This window comes from Apteryx rowi, unplaced genomic scaffold, assembly GCF_003343035.1.
Source record: "Apteryx rowi isolate R43461 unplaced genomic scaffold, aptRow1 scaffold_40, whole genome shotgun sequence".
Classification (NCBI taxonomy): domain Eukaryota; kingdom Metazoa; phylum Chordata; class Aves; order Apterygiformes; family Apterygidae; genus Apteryx; species Apteryx rowi.
Genome location: NW_020450530.1, coordinates 726,912 through 746,168, shown reverse-complemented (window position 1 = coordinate 746,168; position 19,257 = coordinate 726,912). Strand labels below are relative to the sequence as shown.

Here is a 19,257-nt window from a genome sequence, read left to right as displayed (position 1 = left end):
AAACTCGGTCTGAAGTGGACAAGAGCAGGAAACGAATTTGTTTGAGGAGGGTTGTCTGAACCCAGTGTAGGCCGGTGCTCACCTGGGCTCTTTTGGCACTCAGTAGACTGTAGGAGCAACACCTTAGTCCAAAGCCAACTGGAGATCCCAAACAAAAGCTTGCTCAGTCTCCAGTGGTGAATTGCTTCATGGGAACGTGCTGTTCAGATGCCTTATTGAATTTTCAAGGAGCAGTTTTTCACTGGGGCTGAAATATGAGCGAGAACAAAGTGTTCCAAATCACTAAAAGCGAACAGGGCAACAGCTTTACAGGTTTGTGAGTAGCAAGAAAGGTTTATTTAATAATGGGGGAAAGGCCGGAACATAGCCCAGGGTATCAAGGAAGAATTAATCCAATTAACAAAACAAAGCATGAGCTTGAGAAGAAATACTAATTGTAGCTGTCCAGAAGGTTGTGTGATATAAGTTATTTTTCCTAAGTTTTGAGAAGCTTGCAATATTGATCCCTCAAGGGCCTGAGATGTTTAATATACAATTCCCCAGTGAGTAAAACAGGTTGTTAATTAATTTTATCTTGTCAGACCTAGTTGCTGAGCCTTTGAGTCTTGCATGAAGTAGATAATTCTATAATAACTCTCTATTTCCTCAGAATATGTGTTGTCTTCTCTAGGTGGTCTGTATTTCATTTTGTCCCTGTAAATGCACCAAAAGACTGGGCCTGTAGTTGTTTTAAAACAAGTTGGAAATACTTCTACAATCAAAGACCCTGTATTGTGTTGGATGAAAGCTATTGCAGACTGACAGTGCAGGAGATGAATGAGATGAGGGGTAAGTTCAGGTGAAACATGGGAACCTCCTGGGTTGTGGCACCTTTTGTATGTAGCAGGTGTGGGGCCTTTCATGTGCTGGGGTTGTGTGGCTAAAAATTGCTTTTTCTAATGTCTGCTGCTACCAGAGTAGTAGTAGTGCTGAAGTGGACACAAAATATTGTTTTGTCCTAGCTTGGACACTTACTCAGCTCCAGTCATTTCTCTTTTGAGGTGTGCTGGCTCTGCAGAACTCTCTAATTGCTTCCCAGCCCATCTGGGAGCAGAGTGGAATGGGGTGGGAGGACATGTTGTCCTCTTCTGGACATAACATCTCACAGATTGCTTCGGAATTATATGGCTAGGGGTTGAGTTGAAAAATCAGGCCACCATTTGTGAAGGGAGGTGAGAAACAAGGGACTAGACAAATTCAAAGCTAAATTAGAAAGTTAAAATCAAACTAGGAAACAAATGGTTGAAGGAGAAGGTTAAAAACTCCATTGYGTCTGAAAATAGTATGTGATGTCATCATTAAATTTGAGATTTCAGCATCATTCTTTTCCAGGATATGTGCAGAGCTGTAGGTAATTCCAGCTTTCTTTGTACTAAATGATTAATATCTGGGGGACCTCTGCAGCGCAGGTTTGTTACTTCACTCCATGCCCACCTGGAAAACAGGGGTTAGTCAGAAAGGAGCCATTGAAAGAGTTGGGTTAAACAAAATGCATGTGGGATTCATATGGTCCGTAATCCTACTAAAGGAAGCTCTGAAATGGGAAAGAATATTCCAGTAATTTCACTTTGGTCCTCTTTGCTGATGTGTAAGAGATAAGAGCATGAGGTATAAGAGCAACACAGCAGTACTTTAAGTAAATGCTCTTGGTGTCTGGATGTGCTTGACCGGTTCTAATGTTAATTCCTTTCTGAAAAATGTTTTTTTAGTTCTTTCAGCTTCATCTCACAGAGTAGCTTATACTTTTTTTCTTTTGATTGTTTTATTTTACATAGCATTAGTTTTGCTTCAAGTACATCCCAATAATTTTTGGAATTTTTCTAAACTTGTTCTACAACTGGAGTTTGGTCATGAGCTTGACCTGCATGGAAATGTGAGAGGGTGTTAGGAAGCGGGGAATGTGGAGGGTTCCCCCTCCATTGCCAGGGTATTAGTTCATCGCTGTCTGTGCTGCTGTGATACTAAGGGACATGAGATCTAGCGCCCGCTTCAGAGCTCTTAGGCATAACCATGTAATACATCTGACAGACAGAAGCTGTTTCTCTTAGACACCAGTTTTACCCCACTGCTTCCCCCAGGTTTTTTTCCCTGCCACCTTTTTTCCTGACATTTTTTTCCCTTTCTTGCATGCACAGAGCGTTGTAGCTTAGTTTTCATCTTGCCCTTTCTGTTTTTTCTCCCTCCAGGTTTTCTTTGTCTCTATTTGATGTTAATTCTAATCCGTTTCCCTGGAAGTCAGGCTGGTGGGGGGTGTTTTCAGTATCGCTGGTTTGAAACAAACCCATTAGGACTTGAAATGGGTAATCAGACATTGGAGAAGTGATGTAGGAGCATAGCATTAACATCACTGAAACAATTAAGTAGAAGTAATTTTTGGCAGGTCAGTGGAAAACAGGATATTTGCTAGAAGAAAATAGGCAATATAGAAACTTCTTGGGTTTTTTTGTACTTGAAAAAAGATTAAATCGATGATCTTTATCTTCCTCTTTATAGCTAGATCAAAAACTAATCTCTCATGTTGATTTCTCCCACACTAACCAAACAAAATGCATACACAAGATTTTTGAAGGTAGAGGAAAAGCTAGATTTTGAAGTGCATCCAAACCACCAGGAACCATTCACTTTCCTTTCAAATGCAGCATTAGCAGTAGAGCTCTAAATCAATGAAAGGTCCAAAATCAGATTATATTCCTGAGATCATATGTGAATCACAAGTTAATCATATTTTCCTGTATTATCACTGTCTTTACCCTTTTATTTTGTCCTGAGAAATTAGGTTTCCGACTTCAAAACACAGAGTGAACTGTGAAGGCATGAAACCCTGGTGGGTTAGACCACACCAGTTCTCTTGTGGATCTTCTGTTTTGGAGGTGCATATTGCATCTGAAACTGAGCTTGAGTGATCTATCAGTTAGTGCTATGTCTCTCTAACTATCCTAGCCCTCTGATGTTTGTTTGCAGTAGTTGATTACTTCTCTTAAATTTATGAGAGAATATTGCTGCAAAAAGTTTGCTAAATAAGGTTTAAAACCCAGTACAGAAGTGACAGGGTAGGACAGCAGGCAATTATCACTTAACTGCGTGGCATGAAGCTCAGGAAACCATATTCTTTATTGCTATATTTTCTGGCCAAATCTGTGGGTAAAATGAACCCACATCTGAAATCAGAGATACGAGGTAACCTGTGAAGATCAGCGAGGCACGTAAGCATGTAGAAGATGTGTACGTGCTCATATGCAGTGGCAGCTGTAGGGAGTGAGTGTCCTTGCAAGCGGCACCAAGTCTAGTGCCAGGTTTGCGTATGTGATAGTGCAGGAGCGTGAATGTTCACTTTTGAGAGATGACGTTGGCATTGTGCCTCTGCGAGTGTTTCTTTGGGGGTGGAGGGGTAACTTGGTGGGTGTGTTTCTGGCTGGTTGTACTCGAAGAATGGTGCTGACCTTGTCTGTAGAGTGTATCAGAATCTGTGGATGCAGAAAACACTATGTAAAAGGCAGGTATGAAGAATAAAATGGCTTGCAAATAGCATGAAGATTTATGTATCAAAGACGGTGTTACGGGATGGGAGCTTCCACAAACCCTTGCAGGGAATGTCTGTTCTCAGCGGGCAAGTATCAGAAAATGTCACTGTCTGACATATCGTGGGCTATTTCCCCTACCGCTGATCGCATTTCAGTGTCCGTGCACTCAAAGGAAACAGTATGGAAACAGAGTGAACACACATGCCAGCAACACAGACCCCTTATGAATGAATGTTCATGTCATCACAGAGCAGTGCATGGGTCCAGCACGCTTTTGTGACGAAGTGCATGAGGGTGGGAAGCCCGTGATGGCTCAAGTCTTGTGTTTGTGATGGGAGGGAGACAGGTGTATGTGAAAAGGCTCCTCCACCTTTCCCCTGCACAGGCACAGCGCTTGCCAAGGCGTAATTAGTGGGGCTCTCGTGTTTCAGGGCAGACTATTGAGCAGCTGCTGAAGTGCCAGCTCGGTTGGTAGCCTCAAAAACAAAACATCCCTTGTTCCTCATCACCACTGTGAAATACTGCCTTCCTCAACCTTGGGTTTGGCTCTGCAGTTTTCAAGATAGACAAAATGTGAGATTTTTGCCAGTGATGTATTCTTCTAGGTCTGTTTATATCCGTTATCAATTTAATATGCCACTTTAATGAGATTTTGCTTTTTCCATCTCCATGGAGCTGATTACTTAGTGTGTATGGTTTTTGTTTGTTTGTTTTTTAAAGGAAATAACAAGTGAAGAAGTTGAATGCTTGCTTCAGCTGAAGAGAATATTTCCCAAGTCCTGGGGGGAAAAGGGGAAAAAGAGAACCAGAGGATGTTGCTGGTAGGTATGTAAATGACAGGAAACCATGACTAGCAGCGTGATTGTCAACAGGAAACAAAAACTCAGAGCCTATGTGACAGTGCCATACAGTGCACTCACTGTGCCGTGTTGTCTGCTGGACTCTGTGGCCTGGGGAGCAGTGTTCATCTGCGTGAGCTATTCTTCTGTGGCCCTATCTGCTGGAGTTTGGTGAATTATTCTGCATCTGGTTAATCCACTTTGCTGGAGTTGGCAAGCCCTGTTTTTTCTCTTTACACCTGTTACTGTAAAGATCTGGAACAGCCATGGGGAGAAAAGGGTGTGTGTGAACCACCCTTGCAAGCTGGCAGCTGAACGAGTGCTCTTCGGACCCCAGGCAGCTTTGAGGTGTCTTGGCTGTTCAGTGCTCTGCAGATATGAAYGCTGAGCTTTTCTGGCACGTTCTCGCGTTGGCCTGGTTGCTCTCACCATGCTAGTACATGGGAAAGAAGACTTCCTCTCAGACGTAGCTTACATCATCCTGGAACTGGTCATTGCTGTCCTGGCCATCTTGGGGAACATCCTGGTCTGCTGGGCAGTCTATTTGAATAGTAACCTGCAGAACGTCACCAACTATTTTGTGGTGTCCCTGGCTGCTGCTGACATTGCGGTGGGTGTGCTGGCAATCCCCTTTGCCATCACCATCAGCACTGGCTTCTGTGCCTTCTTCTATGGCTGCCTTTTCATTGCCTGTTTCGTCCTGGTCCTGACTCAGAGTTCGATCTTCAGCCTCCTTGCTATTGCCATCGACAGAATCATTGCGATCCGCATACCCCTCAGGTAAGCACGGGGCAGGCTGGGGGAAGGAGGGAGGGATCTTGGTGAGGGATGGTCATCAATAAAAGCAACAGATCTGGAGATGTTCTGAGAGAGGGAAAGTTAAATGAGCAGCAGCACTTAATTCCTTCTAATTTGAAAAATGCTTTTCTAGGTCTTGAAAGCTGCCCTGGCTGCTGGATCTTCAGGTCGTTTCTTTTCCAGTTCTTCTCCGTCCTCATAGAGCGTGTGCCCGTGGCATTGCACAGGCACTGCCTAGGAGCTGGCGTTCCATATTTAGACAGGATTATGCTGTAACCTCAGTAACTTGCGTTCTGGGCTGGAGCAGGCAGTGCCAGAAGGATTGCTGTGGGAAAGCTGAGCCACGGCTATATGCAAAGGAGGGAAGAAAGGGGCTGAGCACAGCTGGTCTCCTTCCTGTTGGGAAGAATGGGGGACTCTGCCCGGCCACTGTAGGAACTGGGTTGTGGAGAGAGGGAATGGGCATCTTTCTTGGGGGTCCGTTAAAGGTGAGAGGGAGGAGAAGCAGCATGCTTTAAAGATCAAGCCTAGGAGGATTTGGACTAACTTAGGCACTGACTCTGGAACAAAGCATGTATTAGATCAAGGCAGAGGCTTGTCCCCACTCCAGCCCAGAAGGTGTTTTTTCTGTGGTCTCTAGTCTGGAGTTCAGAGGAAGAAAAGAAGATTTGAATAATAGAGCTTGAAAGCTGCTTGTAACTAGCTGCTACTCTGTGTGCAAACAGGGAGGCTGATGTGGGTCAAGGGGAAGTTTTGCCACATGCACAGGGCTGCTACACAGTTCAGTCTTCCAGAAGCACGTTGTCAGGATGGAATTTATCTGACTGTGGATGCAGTGCGGCATTGTGTGTTGTGGACTTGGTTTAAATGCTGTGTGACAATGCTTCCCGAGTCATTCCGCAAGCTTTTAAGATGCTGAGGAAGCCCTGGGAGAGGCCAATGCTGGCAGAGCATAGGAGTCTTCTTCCGTCCTGTCCCGTTGTTAGGAGGATGCAGTGAGCTCTCATGAATGGAGAGACTTGCTTCCTGTTCTGCTGCATACAAAATGTGGCTGCAAAAGTGGAACAAATTTCTGATTCTCTTGCTCTCAAGTTTGAGGTTTTGGACATTCTCACTCCTGCTGAGCTTGAATCACTTGTGCTGATCTCTGCAACTCAGTTTTGTCTCTTGCGAATATTTTGGTCATCCAGCACTTTTGTTGATTAGCACAAATCTCACATTCAAAAATAGAGAACACTCTTCTCCCTAGAGCTGGGGAGATTACCTTTCCATATGGACCACTGCAGCACAGTCTTTCATGAAGGCTTGTGTCGGCAAGCCTGTGCTTCTGTAACATTGCTCTTAATTGTCGGTTTCCAAACCTATAGCCCTAAGTGTTACAGCCTCTACTTTTGATGTAGTTGTAAGGGGTAACCATTCCATTCCACTGCAGAAAAAAAACCTCTGTCAATATTAGTACCTCTAAATTGGACTGTCTCCACCTTTCTACAGTTCTACAGATCAGATGTTTTCAGTTTTATAAACCAACATAATGATAAATGGTACAAAGAAACATATGTAGAGTAGCCCTCGGGCTTGCCTCTGAAATGATTTTGAAAATGTCTAATGTCTTTAATTCATCGCTTATGAGTTAGCTCTGAAAACTTTTCCTGACAGTTTAAGCATTCACATTGTTAGAGGATGACTTGCAAGGAAAAGGATTTTAAAAATTTGGATTTCTGCCCGTTTTTTGGTATCACTGTAGCTATATTGTCTTGAGAGTTTAATTTCCTGGAATGAGTCAAAGTAAAGAGTCTTTTAGAAAAATCTGAGTTCACCAGTGTTGGGTATTGTGCTTGTTTCACTATTTTGTTTTTGAAAAAACAAAACATACCCTCTTCCACTCCAGAAACGGTAGAGTTGATTGGACGCAGAAACTCACAGGTAGAACCATGGGTTCCCCCCCCCCGTCCCCTACCGGGGGATGTCGTTTTACAGTAGGACCGAAGAACTTGTCAACTCTGTTTTCCCTAGAAGAATTTATGGATGAATAAACATAAGATTTATGATCTCAGACATGCTGAGAAGGTGAAAGCTGATTAGCCAAAGAGAAATGTGATATGGTTCAGACTGTTCACCTCCTCATTTTTTTTAGTATCTGGTTGCCTCAAAAATGTGTCAAACCATTGGAAGGAAAGTTCCACCACTAAAGATGCTATGTTTTCACCCCATTCTTTAATATCTGGGAAAGCCTCTTCTCTCCTCCTCAGAGGACAAGAAAGGAAACACCTAAGGCATTCCTAATAGTCATTAGATAGTCTCTTAAAAAATAATATGAAAAAAAAAATCAGACCTCCTTCATGTATCCTAGAAAAACCCAAAGGGACCTAAACCTATTTTTTTCTTCTTCTCTTTCTTTTTAATGGTTTCATGTCTGATTTGTCCTAAGAGAAGTAACCATCTGTGTGGATGGTTGCATATGTGGATGTGTATTCCCACACAAATAAATTATAAGTATTAAAGAGGCTGAAGAATGAGATTTCTGATACTGTTTCTTTTTGAAAACCTCAGTACATAATTAGTTACCTTTGGAACAATTTTTCTGTGCATACAAGACCATCCCCCCAAAACTGCAATGAGAAAAGGCACATATAGGTAAAACTTAAAAATACATAAAATTAATTTTTTGATACATTTTGCTTTGGAATGTCTTATGGGTTCTGCCTTTTAAATGATTATAACATTGTGCAGAATTTGATAAACTTTCCAAAGTTTGCAAGACCTTTTGGAGTTTTGGGATTGGCAACACATTCTACCAGGCTTTGTACAATTGTAACACTGAAAGTGGCAAAAGAGCGTTCCCGAGGAAGTGAGCCTCAGCCATTGTTCAGTCTAGGATTGAAAGCAAACTCTCTCTCTAACATGGCAGGTGCCTGAAATCCTGCGCTCACTGATATAAACCCCCTGGGTGTTCTAAATAAAACTGGCTGGCAGTCTGAGCTCCAGGATGAAGTCATGGGCCAAGAAAAATTGCCACTTTCCAGGCTCTTTGGTGCCAACAAATGCTCTGAGGGCATATTGCCCAGCCGCGAGTTCTTGTGCATGCATTTGTGGTAAAAGTATTCCCATGGTGAAGGACAGGTAGCTTGGATGCACTGGAAAGAGAGAAGTTTTTCTTCCTGCAGCCAAATGGAAAAGTTTTCTCAGGTTACCTCTGGCTCCACATGCTGGCTTCAGGTGTTCACCTGCAGAATGAATCCTTGTGCTTGTCATATGGTGCCAACTACATTAACTTGCTGAAGTGCAGATCTTTTCCTCTGACGAAAGTTGCTTGGGAGACGATTGACTGCCCAAGGTATTGGGATGCTCCTCCGGGAAAGCATTACTAAGATGCAGCTCCCTGATGTTTGGAGCTTGGAGCTAGATTCATCCATCTGACAGTGATTAGAATTGCAGCTCTGAGTTGGCATTGGGTTGCTTTTTTGCCAGAGCCTGGGCGGGAGCTGGACACAACTTGCTTCTCGGAGTCTGGGTTGGGAAGAATGGAGGAGATGTATGACAACCTTGAACAAAGTATGTTTTATTGGTACTTTGAGACATATCTGTATTGCTTTCTTTCCCTGCTTGCCATAAACCTTTTGACCTTAGGACAAACATTACCTACATGTGCTCATTTTTGTCTCAAATATATTATGAGCAGATTCAGCCTAATATGAAAGGAGAATAATATGCTTCCTCCTTTGAACAACCATGGGTCTGACTTTGAAAGCACTGCTAGTTGTCTGTGGCTTCACTGGTCCCAGTGGAACCTGCTGCTACATGATTTCAGTCTGGAAGATGGTCGGTCCATTTAGCACATAGTATGTACAGTGGATCTTGCAGTGCACAAAGGAACAGTCCCTGCCTGCTGTCATTACGTCTGCCATATAGAGATACGTGTCCATCTGTGGGATCCCACCCTACCCTGCCTCCACAGCTTAGTCAAGCACTAGTGTCTGTTAGCCCCTGATAAAAGGGGAGAAAGTTTCTTGATTGAGAATTTTGGGAAAGGGTTGTTCAGATGTTGCATGAGAAGGTCTGGGCTTGGTTTCTGCCTCTGTTACAAGATTTCCTGAATGATCTGGGATTGTCAGTGTCTCTCATTTCCAGATACATGTAATAGGGATACAATATGCTCCTTCTGTCCTGCCCTCTGCAACTGCAGCTCTCTGAGTCATGGGCTGTTGGGAGGATGTGTTCAGTGAACAGTGTTTCATAGTGAGCTGTTAAAAACCACTGAGCACTGCTGAAATGCGAATGAAAGCCTAGTGCCCTCAACAGAGAGCACATGCTTTCTGGTGTGATGCAGTCAAGGTGTGGCTGTTCCATGCTCTGAGCATGGCAGAGCCTTCTGGCCAAGATGTCCAGTGCTGTCAACCAGAGGTGGGTTTGGAAGACAAGTAGCTTGGATGGTTGGATACTGTGAGGATGTTAGGTCAGCTACAGATCATGCAGTGTACAGAAGGATTTCAACTTCTACCCGAGGACCCTGTGGTTCTCATACCAGCTCTGCCTTCCACCCAGCTTCATAGCTTACAAATCAGACTGGTGAGGTACTTCATCTTCTGCAGGATCATTACCTTGATGACACAGAGCATAGGCCAAGGATCCAGAAGAGTCATGTCCTCAGCCAAACCACTGTAGACAGCACAGATGAGCTGTGCATTCACCAAGGGTGGCTGTTCTCCCAGGGGCAGGGTGCCAGTCTGATGGTTGGAAGAGCAGCAAGGCAGGCAGGGTTCCTGGGTCCTGTTGTTATCTGCTCTCAAGATGCTGAAAAAATTATTTTGGGGAAAACATCCACTTTTTTATGCGCTTGCAAAACTGGGTTTGGTTTTCTGGAGGAGTCAGGCACCCACGTCCCCTCACCCAACCCCAGCTTGTGTGTGTCTGTGCTCTGCACTAATGTTCTTTATTTGTGTCTGGGTTTTCATGAGTAAAAGTCATTATTTGTGTAGCAAGTCCAGTATTTCCAGGAAGCATAAGAACTGCTTGTGCACAGGCAATCCAGTGCTGTCTGGACACCTCAGACACACGACAAAGTCACCTGCCAACTATGCAGAACATAGGCTGTAGGCGTGACCAGCTCTTTTCAGCAGGCTGTCTCTCCTGCGTAGGTGCCACCTCCTCACAGTAAATGTAATGCTTCCTAGAAGCCCTGAACTGATGGTGTAGAGCTGTATAGCGTTGGGTATACAGACTGTAGCTTTGACATGGCTGCTGTGAGCCTCAAAATATGCCTAGACAGGTGCACAAAACCTTCAGTGCCAGCCTGGTGAAATTTCTAAGCGGAAAGAAAGAATAAATCCAGGAAAGTCCATCTGGACAGTAAGCCTGCCTCAGCCAAGTCAGCCAGTGTCTCATGTGGGTCCTAGAAATGAAGCTCTCCCAAGTGAATGGACATTTCTGAATAGGTGCCTGGCCAACATGAATGTAATGCCACACATGATATCACAAGATGCTGTGAATTTTCACCCTTAGCCCTTGGCAATCTTGAGCAAGGCATTATGGAAATGCACACACGAATATGTTGGTAATTACCTCTGCCAGCAAAATACACTGCATTGGGAAAGCAGGAGACTGCTTGGGTTCAGTGCTGTTCCAAAGCCTTGTAAAGTTTTGTTGCATGGGAATCCCCAGAGGGTAAGAGGGAGGGAGAAGCGGGGGGTGTTTGCCTGGAGCAGTAATGAATATATTTTTAGCAGAAGGGAAGGAACATCTCTAGTCGTGGGATAACAGCTGTACAATTTCAAAATTCCTCTGACAAAGATGTAGCCAGTTCCAGGGCTTCAGGGGGTTTTTCAAGCTTCAAGTGCCTTCGGCCACTCTTGCTCCCTCGGTGTACTTTTCAAAGTGCAGATGCTGTTTTGCTGTGTTGATGAGGTCTGAATGTAAGCAGCTCCCCTTCTACCCTTCACGCAGTGTCCTCATCCCACCTCCCAGGGCTTTCAGCAGGATCCACCACTTGCTGGGAAAAACATTTTATCTCCCAGAACCAGCTGAATTCCTCCCTCAATTTGCAGAAAGRGGATTTCAGTGCATTTTGGGTTCTGGGAACTGTGTGGTTGGCTCCCCTGACTCCCTCTTTTCTGATTTTAAAATGCAGTTCAGGAGGGGAGACTCAGGCCTGCCAGTTCTTGTGTAGAGCCGGTTTCCTTTCAAGGCCCATCCAGCTGGGATTTAAAGCATGTGTAGGATCTCCGTTCAGTTCTGTGCCTGGAGAAAGCAGCATCTCTCCTCCCCTATCTTGAACTTGCATTAGGATAGGAGCATAAGCCTGTGAGATTAAATACTTTGTTGAGAGGGGGAGAAATTTCCATAGCTTGTTGGGCCTTTTTTTTTTTTTTTTTCCCCTTCAATGTTTGCTGAAAGAATTCAAGATGTAGACAAAGGGAGAAGGAACACCGGGTAAACACTGGGAGCCCAAAGCTACCGTTGTCCGATCAGACACATGGGGTCAAGTACAGTGTGGGACCCATGCTGGACAGTGTGGGAATACAGCCATCTACTTTCCATGCTAAGTGTTACCAAGGAAAGGAAATTGCATTGAAATGTTAAACTGCTGCCCTGATTTACATTTTCTGAAAGTAGAACTGGTGGAGTCAGCTCAGCACTYGCAGTAACCTGTGAGGCCTTGGGAACTGGCTGATATTTCAAGCAAACAAAGGTCCTTGGCTGCACTGTCAGGTTTTTACCATGTTGCTTATTGTCTCTTTCAAAATATTTGGGAGGATTTATTACTAGGAGCACTGGTTTGAGCTGGGCATATCAATACCTTCACCACTGAGGTCTCCTTTTGTGTGTGCAGTGCAGCCCACAGCACACCTGTAGCCAGAGCTCTGTCCTCAGCTTAATTCCTCCTTCCTGAGAAAGACATGGGGTCAGCTGGGCTGGGCTGGGCTGGTGCACTTTGCTGGCCAAGGGAAGCTTGGTGGTACTGAACTTCTTGAAAGTGCCGTTGTGGAACAGTGCAAGGTGCTGTGCGAGGAAATGCCAGCCTGGCCTCTGCAATAGACTTTCCCTGGAGCCCATCCAAACTCAGACAGCGGGCTGACGGCACTTTATCTCTGAGTTCCTTAGTACTATTTGGCTCACAGTTTTATTGTGAGACAGACCTAGCAATGCTGTGGCACAGGGCTGCTATCTTGGAGAATGGAGGAGCTGCCTCAGCCTTCAACACCAGAGCTACATTTTGAGTGTTGTTTTGGGGTGTTCTTATCCACTGCCCAAGGTCAGAGCAGGCTGTCAGTTATCCAGGATTCATGCATACGAGCAAGTGAGAAGATGGAGGGAGGCAACACAGATGAAAACTGTACTCATTTACCTGCTTTTCTGTCATCTGCACTTTGCCCAAGGGAGAGGGGAGGGAAGTAGGTTGCATGCAACATCACTATCRAGTCCTTGCTGTGCTCGGCTGGGCTGGGTGAGTTCTGCACAGCTGTTCAAAGGCTCATCTGAAGAAGAAGGAGCCTTTCTTGCTSTCTTCTGCCTTCTGGGAGGTTGGACCTTTGGGAAATTGCTTAGGTGTCAGAGGCTTATTCAGTAATACTGTTGTAATTCTGGTCTTCTCTGCTTTATAGGTACAATGGCTTGGTGACTGGCTCTCGAGCCAAAGGTATCATTGCGATCTGCTGGGTATTATCTTTCATCATCGGCCTGACACCAATGCTTGGGTGGCACAAACGCTCGCAAATTGAAGAGCAGGGTACCAATAAGTCCTCTCCCATCAACTGCAGCAACAGTATGGTGGCGTGTCTCTTTGAGGCTGTGGTCACCATGGAATACATGGTCTACTACAACTTCTTTGCCTGTGTGTTGTTGCCTCTCCTCCTTATGTTTGGTATCTACTTGAAAATCTTCATGGCTGCCCGACGACAGCTCAAGCAGATGGAGAACAAGATGGTACATGGGGAACGCTCACGCTCCACTTTGCAAAAGGAAGTCCATGCGGCCAAGTCTTTAGCCATCATTGTTGGGTTGTTTGCAATCTGCTGGCTTCCACTGCATATTATTAACTGTTTCACCCTTTTTTGCCCAAACTGTGCCCGTGCTCCCCTCTGGCTGATGTATTTGGCCATTATCCTGTCTCATGCCAACTCAGTTGTAAATCCTCTGATTTATGCCTACCGGATCAGGGAGTTCCGTCACACCTTCCGTAAAATCATCAGCCAGCATATCCTGGGCCGGAAGGAGCAGTTCAAGGCAGGAACAGCCAGCTCTAGGACTTCCACGCATGGTGGGGATGGGGAGAATGCTAGCATACGAATCGGTGAGTATGCATTAGAGGTATACACCAATGGAGAGATCCACAGGGATCCTGAAAAGCAGGACTTGAACAAATGCAAAGCAGGCTTGGAATGGCACCAGAATGGAAATGCTCTGGACATGGAGACAAATGGGCATCTCCCACATTCCTGCAAAAATGGGATTCTCTCAGATGCATGCGTGAACAGGGAGCTTCATAGTGAAGAGCTAATTGATGCCCATGTCTCTTACTCGGATCTAGAAAGCACAGCCTTTGCAGCAGCTGATGTTTCCTGATGACTCTTTCAAAAAGTCTTCCTGGTAGAATTACTTTTTTTCCATTGGTGGCCTCTGCTGTGGCAGAAAGGGACGTTGGGGGTCGGGGGGAGAGGTTTGTATTAAGATTGCTGTGGAGAAAGGTGTCCCTACCCAGGACTGTTGGGAAGATCCTAAATACTAGACTGGAGATAAAGCCAAGAGACCATTAAAATGGACTAGAGGAAGGGACACATTACCCATCAAAGACCTGTCACCAGGAGCAGTGCCAAGGTCAGGGATGGCATTCCAAGTTCAGCACTGGGAGAACTCCGTTGATGCAGGGCGTGTTGTGACATTATGCTGTACTGTGTGTCCATGGTTGTACGTCGGTTTTGCTGTCTCTACCGAGAGAAATAAAAGCATGGCTGGAAGTATTCATTTAATTGCAAAGAGCAACAGGGAGGGGCCTTTTAGTACTTTGGCCCTGCAACAAACTGAAGGGGGATAGCAACATCTGTTGGTCGGGGAGGATGCCAACAGCTTCTCAGAGAAGGAAGGAATTTACCTGATGGGAACTTTGAATACCTTCAACCATGGCATTTTGTTTTCGGTTTGTGTTTTTAAACTTATACTGTAACAGGTTCCTCAGATGTTTTTTCCTGTCTTGATTAGATTACTTAATGTTAAGTTATAAAAGCTGGGCAAGAACTCATATCCATTCCCTGAGTGCTCAATGTTCCAGATGCACAAGACAAATATAACCTCGTAGCCCTCCACTTTGTCTAGCAAATAATGAAAACGGAGACTCAAGTATGGAGTTCCCTTAGCCAAAAGGCTGTTAGCAGGGCTTGGTGCTGCAGGCTGTAGAGGAGCAGACCAGGTTCTGGTCTGTTCCCAGAGGTGATCCAGCAATGCCCTGAGGTGTTGTGGAGAGCCAGCAGGTGTGCGAAGTGTCTACAGACTGGTGGGCACTGACGGGTTCTGCTTTTTTCCTCTCTCTCTGGCTTGTCCTCCTGTGCACCTAGAATGCTAACTCTTTCCATGGCCCTAAGTGTGTGTGAGCCATGGTCATCTTTCTTATTTTAGTCGTGTTCATCCTCACCCAAAAAGTTGTAGTTTTTTCTTTTTTTCTCTAGGGGGTGGGCAGAACACACACACATACCCAACACTTCCTTTTGGAATTCCAGGGAGCTGTTTGATGAAATCTCTGTGATTTGATGAAATCTCTGTGATTTCGGTTGATTCCTGATGTGCTTTACTGTGGAGCCCCATGTGTCCCTGCAGTGCAGAGGCCTTTTGATGTCCAGCAGAGCTGGGTCAGTGTCTAGTTAGAAAATGCTCCTACTTTGGAGAGCTGGAAGGCATCAGTACTAGTGGCAATCTACTTAGAAACCACATTAGTCTGTCCATGTAAGAGAAATCTGCAAATCTGTGCTGCAGTAAGGGCATGTGCTGATGTGGTTTGTTGTAGAGAAGTCTTACAGCAGTTTGGGTGATATTTTGCTCTGTCATTTACGAAGCCTGGTAGCTCAAGGACAGCAGAGAGCCACACCAGCTTGTATTCTACCTTAAGACTGTTCAGTCTTTGTTTTCTAGACAAATATTCCAGTATCATGTCCAACACCACCACCCTTCTGGGACTGGAGACAGGCAGTAATGATCCTACTGGAAAGCTCAAAGTCTGGTAGTTCCAGATATCTGGAGATTCTTCCTAGCTTAAAAAATCAGAGGTATCAGCCCTCAACTCTGAATCTTCCTGGTGTCTGCCTGCTGAACATTTCAGAACTCAAATCAGTCATTTTCAGAAAGGAGAGGGGAACTGGGTTTTAATATTTCAGGAATAGCAGAAGATTAGGTTTGTGTGTTCTCCTTCCACATTTATTTTAAATATTGCAAACTATTAAAATGAAAAGAATTTTATTTTTGCCAGTCCCCCTGGATGAAGATGGGAAGTGGTTTATAACTGCTAAGCGCGTTTAAGTATGAAACGACCCCAGGCTAGCACAGAACTTATTTTGAGATGGATAAAAGGATGTGGTCAGCCCCACAGTCTTTAGCAGAAAGACAGGCAAGAACGTAAGAACATAGAACAATAGACTTCACAGTTTAATTGAATTGCTGCTTTCTTGGCATGACTCTTCTACGTAGTCTAACGTCAGAGGAGTGGATTATCACTCCAGCACCATTAACACACACTAAGCCATTTCCCTGTAACTGACGTCGTAGGTAGTTCTTCTGTAAGGTGACTTGGGATCTTGTTGCTCTTGATCTTTCTTGATGGAATATATCTGTAGGTTGTTTGAGGGATCTCTCCTCTGACCTCCTGTAACAGCAGCAGATTTCAGTCAGGAAAATGGGGGTCTGATCTCATCGGGCCTCAGCTGGAAGCTGAAATGTTTCTATGAATAGCACAAGATCACATCCGGTATTCATGTCAATAACAATGAGGTCCACAAAGAAGCAGAGCAGGGAAGGAAGTGTGGGAAAATACCAGCATCGCTCGTGTGCTGGAACACACACAAGTGCAGAAGTGTCTCTTATTGAGCTTTAGTTGACATGTAAAAGGATGTTTTATGCTACATTGCATCAGACTTCCAACAGCTGATGCGGGTTGGTTGCTTTCTATTGTTTCCTGAGCTGCTTCACACTCAATTGTGGCAGCTTCTTGCTTCGTTGCCGCAAGAAAGAACTGATCTGTGTTGATGTGACACACTTGGGATAATTCCTCTGGAAAACTTTTCTACCCAGCTGGATTGCCATATAAGATTACTGAGTTCCCAGATGTCTTGAAATTAGTTTTTCTGTGGCTGTTTGAAGTGCCCCCAAGTCTGTCCAGTCCCTTTCAATATTAGTGATTCAGATTCGAAATGAAAAGGATGTGCGAAGGGCCTGTGGGATGTGTGTAGGAGGGAGTGTAGTGGGTGTAAGTGGGTTTATATGGAATTAGAAGTCTGTAGTCACAGGAAGGAAGGGATGGACAACTGCACCGTATGTTGTGTGCCTTCTGACAAACTTATGTCTGAGATGGACCTTCAGAAAGTGTTTCCGAAGCGATTGTTGTGGGGAGCATGAGATTTTTGGGCAGAATTTTGGACTTCTTGTATCCTGTTTTCTAAGGATTATGATTTTGAGACTTCATTCCTTTTTTGAAAAAGAGGCTTTAGGGTCCCATGAATGAAGTGTTTGCTTCCCTTCTCCTCCTCTTAGCGCTCTCCACTCTTGAGAAAAATACCTATCTTCCAAACTGCATAGGACAGGGATCATTAAAACGTGAAAATTAAATAATTCTTCCTAACCTCCCCACTCATATCCCAATTTTTCTTCCAGCTAGAGAATGTTTAGTTGATGAAATGTAGCTGTTCTGGATAAACAAAGATGGTACCAAGACAAAGGTAAAAATGAGGTGACCATCAGGAGAGGCTGGACAAGACCTCTTTGGGAACCAAGATACAGGCCAGAGAGTAAGAGCTGGGTAAGAAGAGACTGATTTCATTGAACTGGAGCGTCTTACTAAAAATGGTTCGAGACCCACAGAGAGATGTGGTGCCTTATTTTGAGTGAGGGAATTCTAGGAATTTCACTATTCCCTGCAGACTCATATGCTCCAGGTTTTTTTTGCTTTATAGGGTTTTGGAGAAAGTAAAGTTCTGATCAGCTGCCAGGATTAATTTTATCAAGTGTTCTTCTTAGGGCCCTCTCCTCAATAGGGCAATTTATTTGCGTGTGCAAATAAATGCACTTCAGCTATGTCCTGCAGAGTTTCTTTTAGATCAGCAGTATTTCAAAGCTGTGTGCAAGACTGAACTCTAACTCTTGCTCAGAGCTAAGTGAGAGGAGAAAGAGATGTAGTAAGGCTGACATTGGTTTGACAGAGGATGCTAGCAAATGGGCACGTTGGGACAGTTGGGGTTACTGTAGACAGAAAGGGTTTGCCACTGATTCCAGCTGGTGATAGCAAACTTACGGTGCAGATGGACTTGGGAGTTATATGGAGTAGTTTGAACCTTTTGATCATTCTTTGAAAAGAGGCTCTAGGGGATACTGGAGGATGTAAGAAAGTCTCTGAGGTGTGGGAGCAGGCTGAAGTGCTAGGGTTAGATGACAAATTTCAGCAAGGAAGGAGGATTTGTAGGGTAGGTGTTTGGGAGGATTTCAGGAGAGCGGGAGTGTGCTGGGGAGGTTTTGGGATTGCACAGATAGTCTCAGGGGAGTGGGGCTGGCATGAAACTGAAGTGTGACTCGCTGAGAAAGGACTCTGGAAGAGATGTACACGGAGTGTTGTGGCTTTTCTAGGGTCACTGCCTAGAGGAAACCTTGCCCTGGTGTATGCAGAAGGTTGTTTTCATGTGGCTTCTATGTGACTGAGAAAGAGAGGATTCTTCTCAATTATCTCCTTGCCAGATGCTTTGTCTCATTTCATGAGTATATCCAGGTGTAGCAAAAGCCCTTCTGCTTTGTGAACATGAGTCCTCTCTAAAAAATAAACCAATCCAGCCATGTTTTGTGGGAAGGATGAACTTGCTGTAACAGTGCTGTGATGGATTAAAACTGGAGACTCTCTAGTGGTGTTTTGTTAAGTTTAGCTGCCAAATAGTCAGCTCTCTCCCCACTTTTGTTTTGGGCATCAAACTGCACTGAGTCAGACCAGGGAGCTTTTTCTAGCCCTGAACTTTTGGCCTTCTTTACAGTAAAACACATCAAGAATAACTAAAATCATACCAGTTCCTCATTTGTGTGAGTAGTGAACTGAACCAGACAGACTGGGAATCCCCAAATTTGGGGTGATGTCTGTTCTGTGTAATTCCCTATCTTTTTTTGTTTGCTGGGACTGTTCACACAAGGATGTGTAGAAATCAAGACTGGAACCTGTTGATCTGTGAACGTCTTTTGCTTTCCCTCCTCCCCATCTAAGGAGCTGGTGTTCCTTTCCTCTGCTCTGTGGAGTGGTCGTCTCTCAGCCGTCTGTGAGCCAAGACACTATGAACACCCTGCTGCACGTGCTGTCACCATAAAACACTTAGTCTTTTAATTTAAATGTTTTATGAAAGTAGTTGTTGTTTCCCTCTGTCAGTTACCAGTGGGAGGGGAGGGAAGGGGCGGGAGAATCTGTGCATGCAAATGTATTTAAAGTGCGTTGACCAAAGTTTTTTTGTTTTGTTTTTGTTTTTTGTTTTTTTGAATCTGTGAAGTTTTCATAGCTGTGAAGTCATCAGACTGCTGGGCAGTGAGGAGCCGCTGGTGCTGCTGAGTCTGTCTTGGTTACATTTCTTAATAAGCATTAAAATAATAAAATATATTTATAAAAGAGAGTGTGAGTGCCTTTGTCCCAGGGCTGGAAGATCTAGCTGGCTGGCCATTTTTTGTGCAAGTGTCTTATTATTTTATTAGCTTTTTCCATAGGCTAATCCTTCCAGAGGGCTCTGTTCCTGGCGCTGCCTGTTCTTTCGCTGTGGATATTAACATGGACTGAGGTGACAGGCCCAGACATACTAGAAGCCCCCTCACATCTCTGACATCCTGYGATCTGTCATCTTAGCAAT

General features: G+C 44.6%; 1 protein-coding gene across 6 annotated transcripts in view; it reads left to right on the top strand.

Annotated features, from left to right (window-relative positions):
* The window catches only part of ADORA2A (adenosine A2a receptor), a 33,878-nt gene extending 14,854 nt beyond the window's left edge, over positions 1–19,024 (top strand). For 4 of the 6 annotated variants that reach the window (XM_026075193.1, XM_026075192.1, XM_026075188.1 and 1 more), the window contains 2 exons: positions 4,281–5,179; positions 12,796–19,024. In XM_026075193.1, coding sequence (XP_025930978.1) covers positions 4,830–5,179; positions 12,796–13,756 — 1,311 coding nt within the window. In that variant the 5' untranslated portion in view covers positions 4,281–4,829 and the 3' untranslated portion in view covers positions 13,757–19,024. Of the gene's footprint in view, positions 1–670; positions 829–4,280; positions 5,180–12,795 lie in introns of all 6 variants that reach the window. The other 2 variants (XM_026075190.1, XM_026075189.1) reach the window with 1 other exon arrangement.
* The last annotated feature ends 233 nt before the right edge of the window (positions 19,025–19,257 follow it).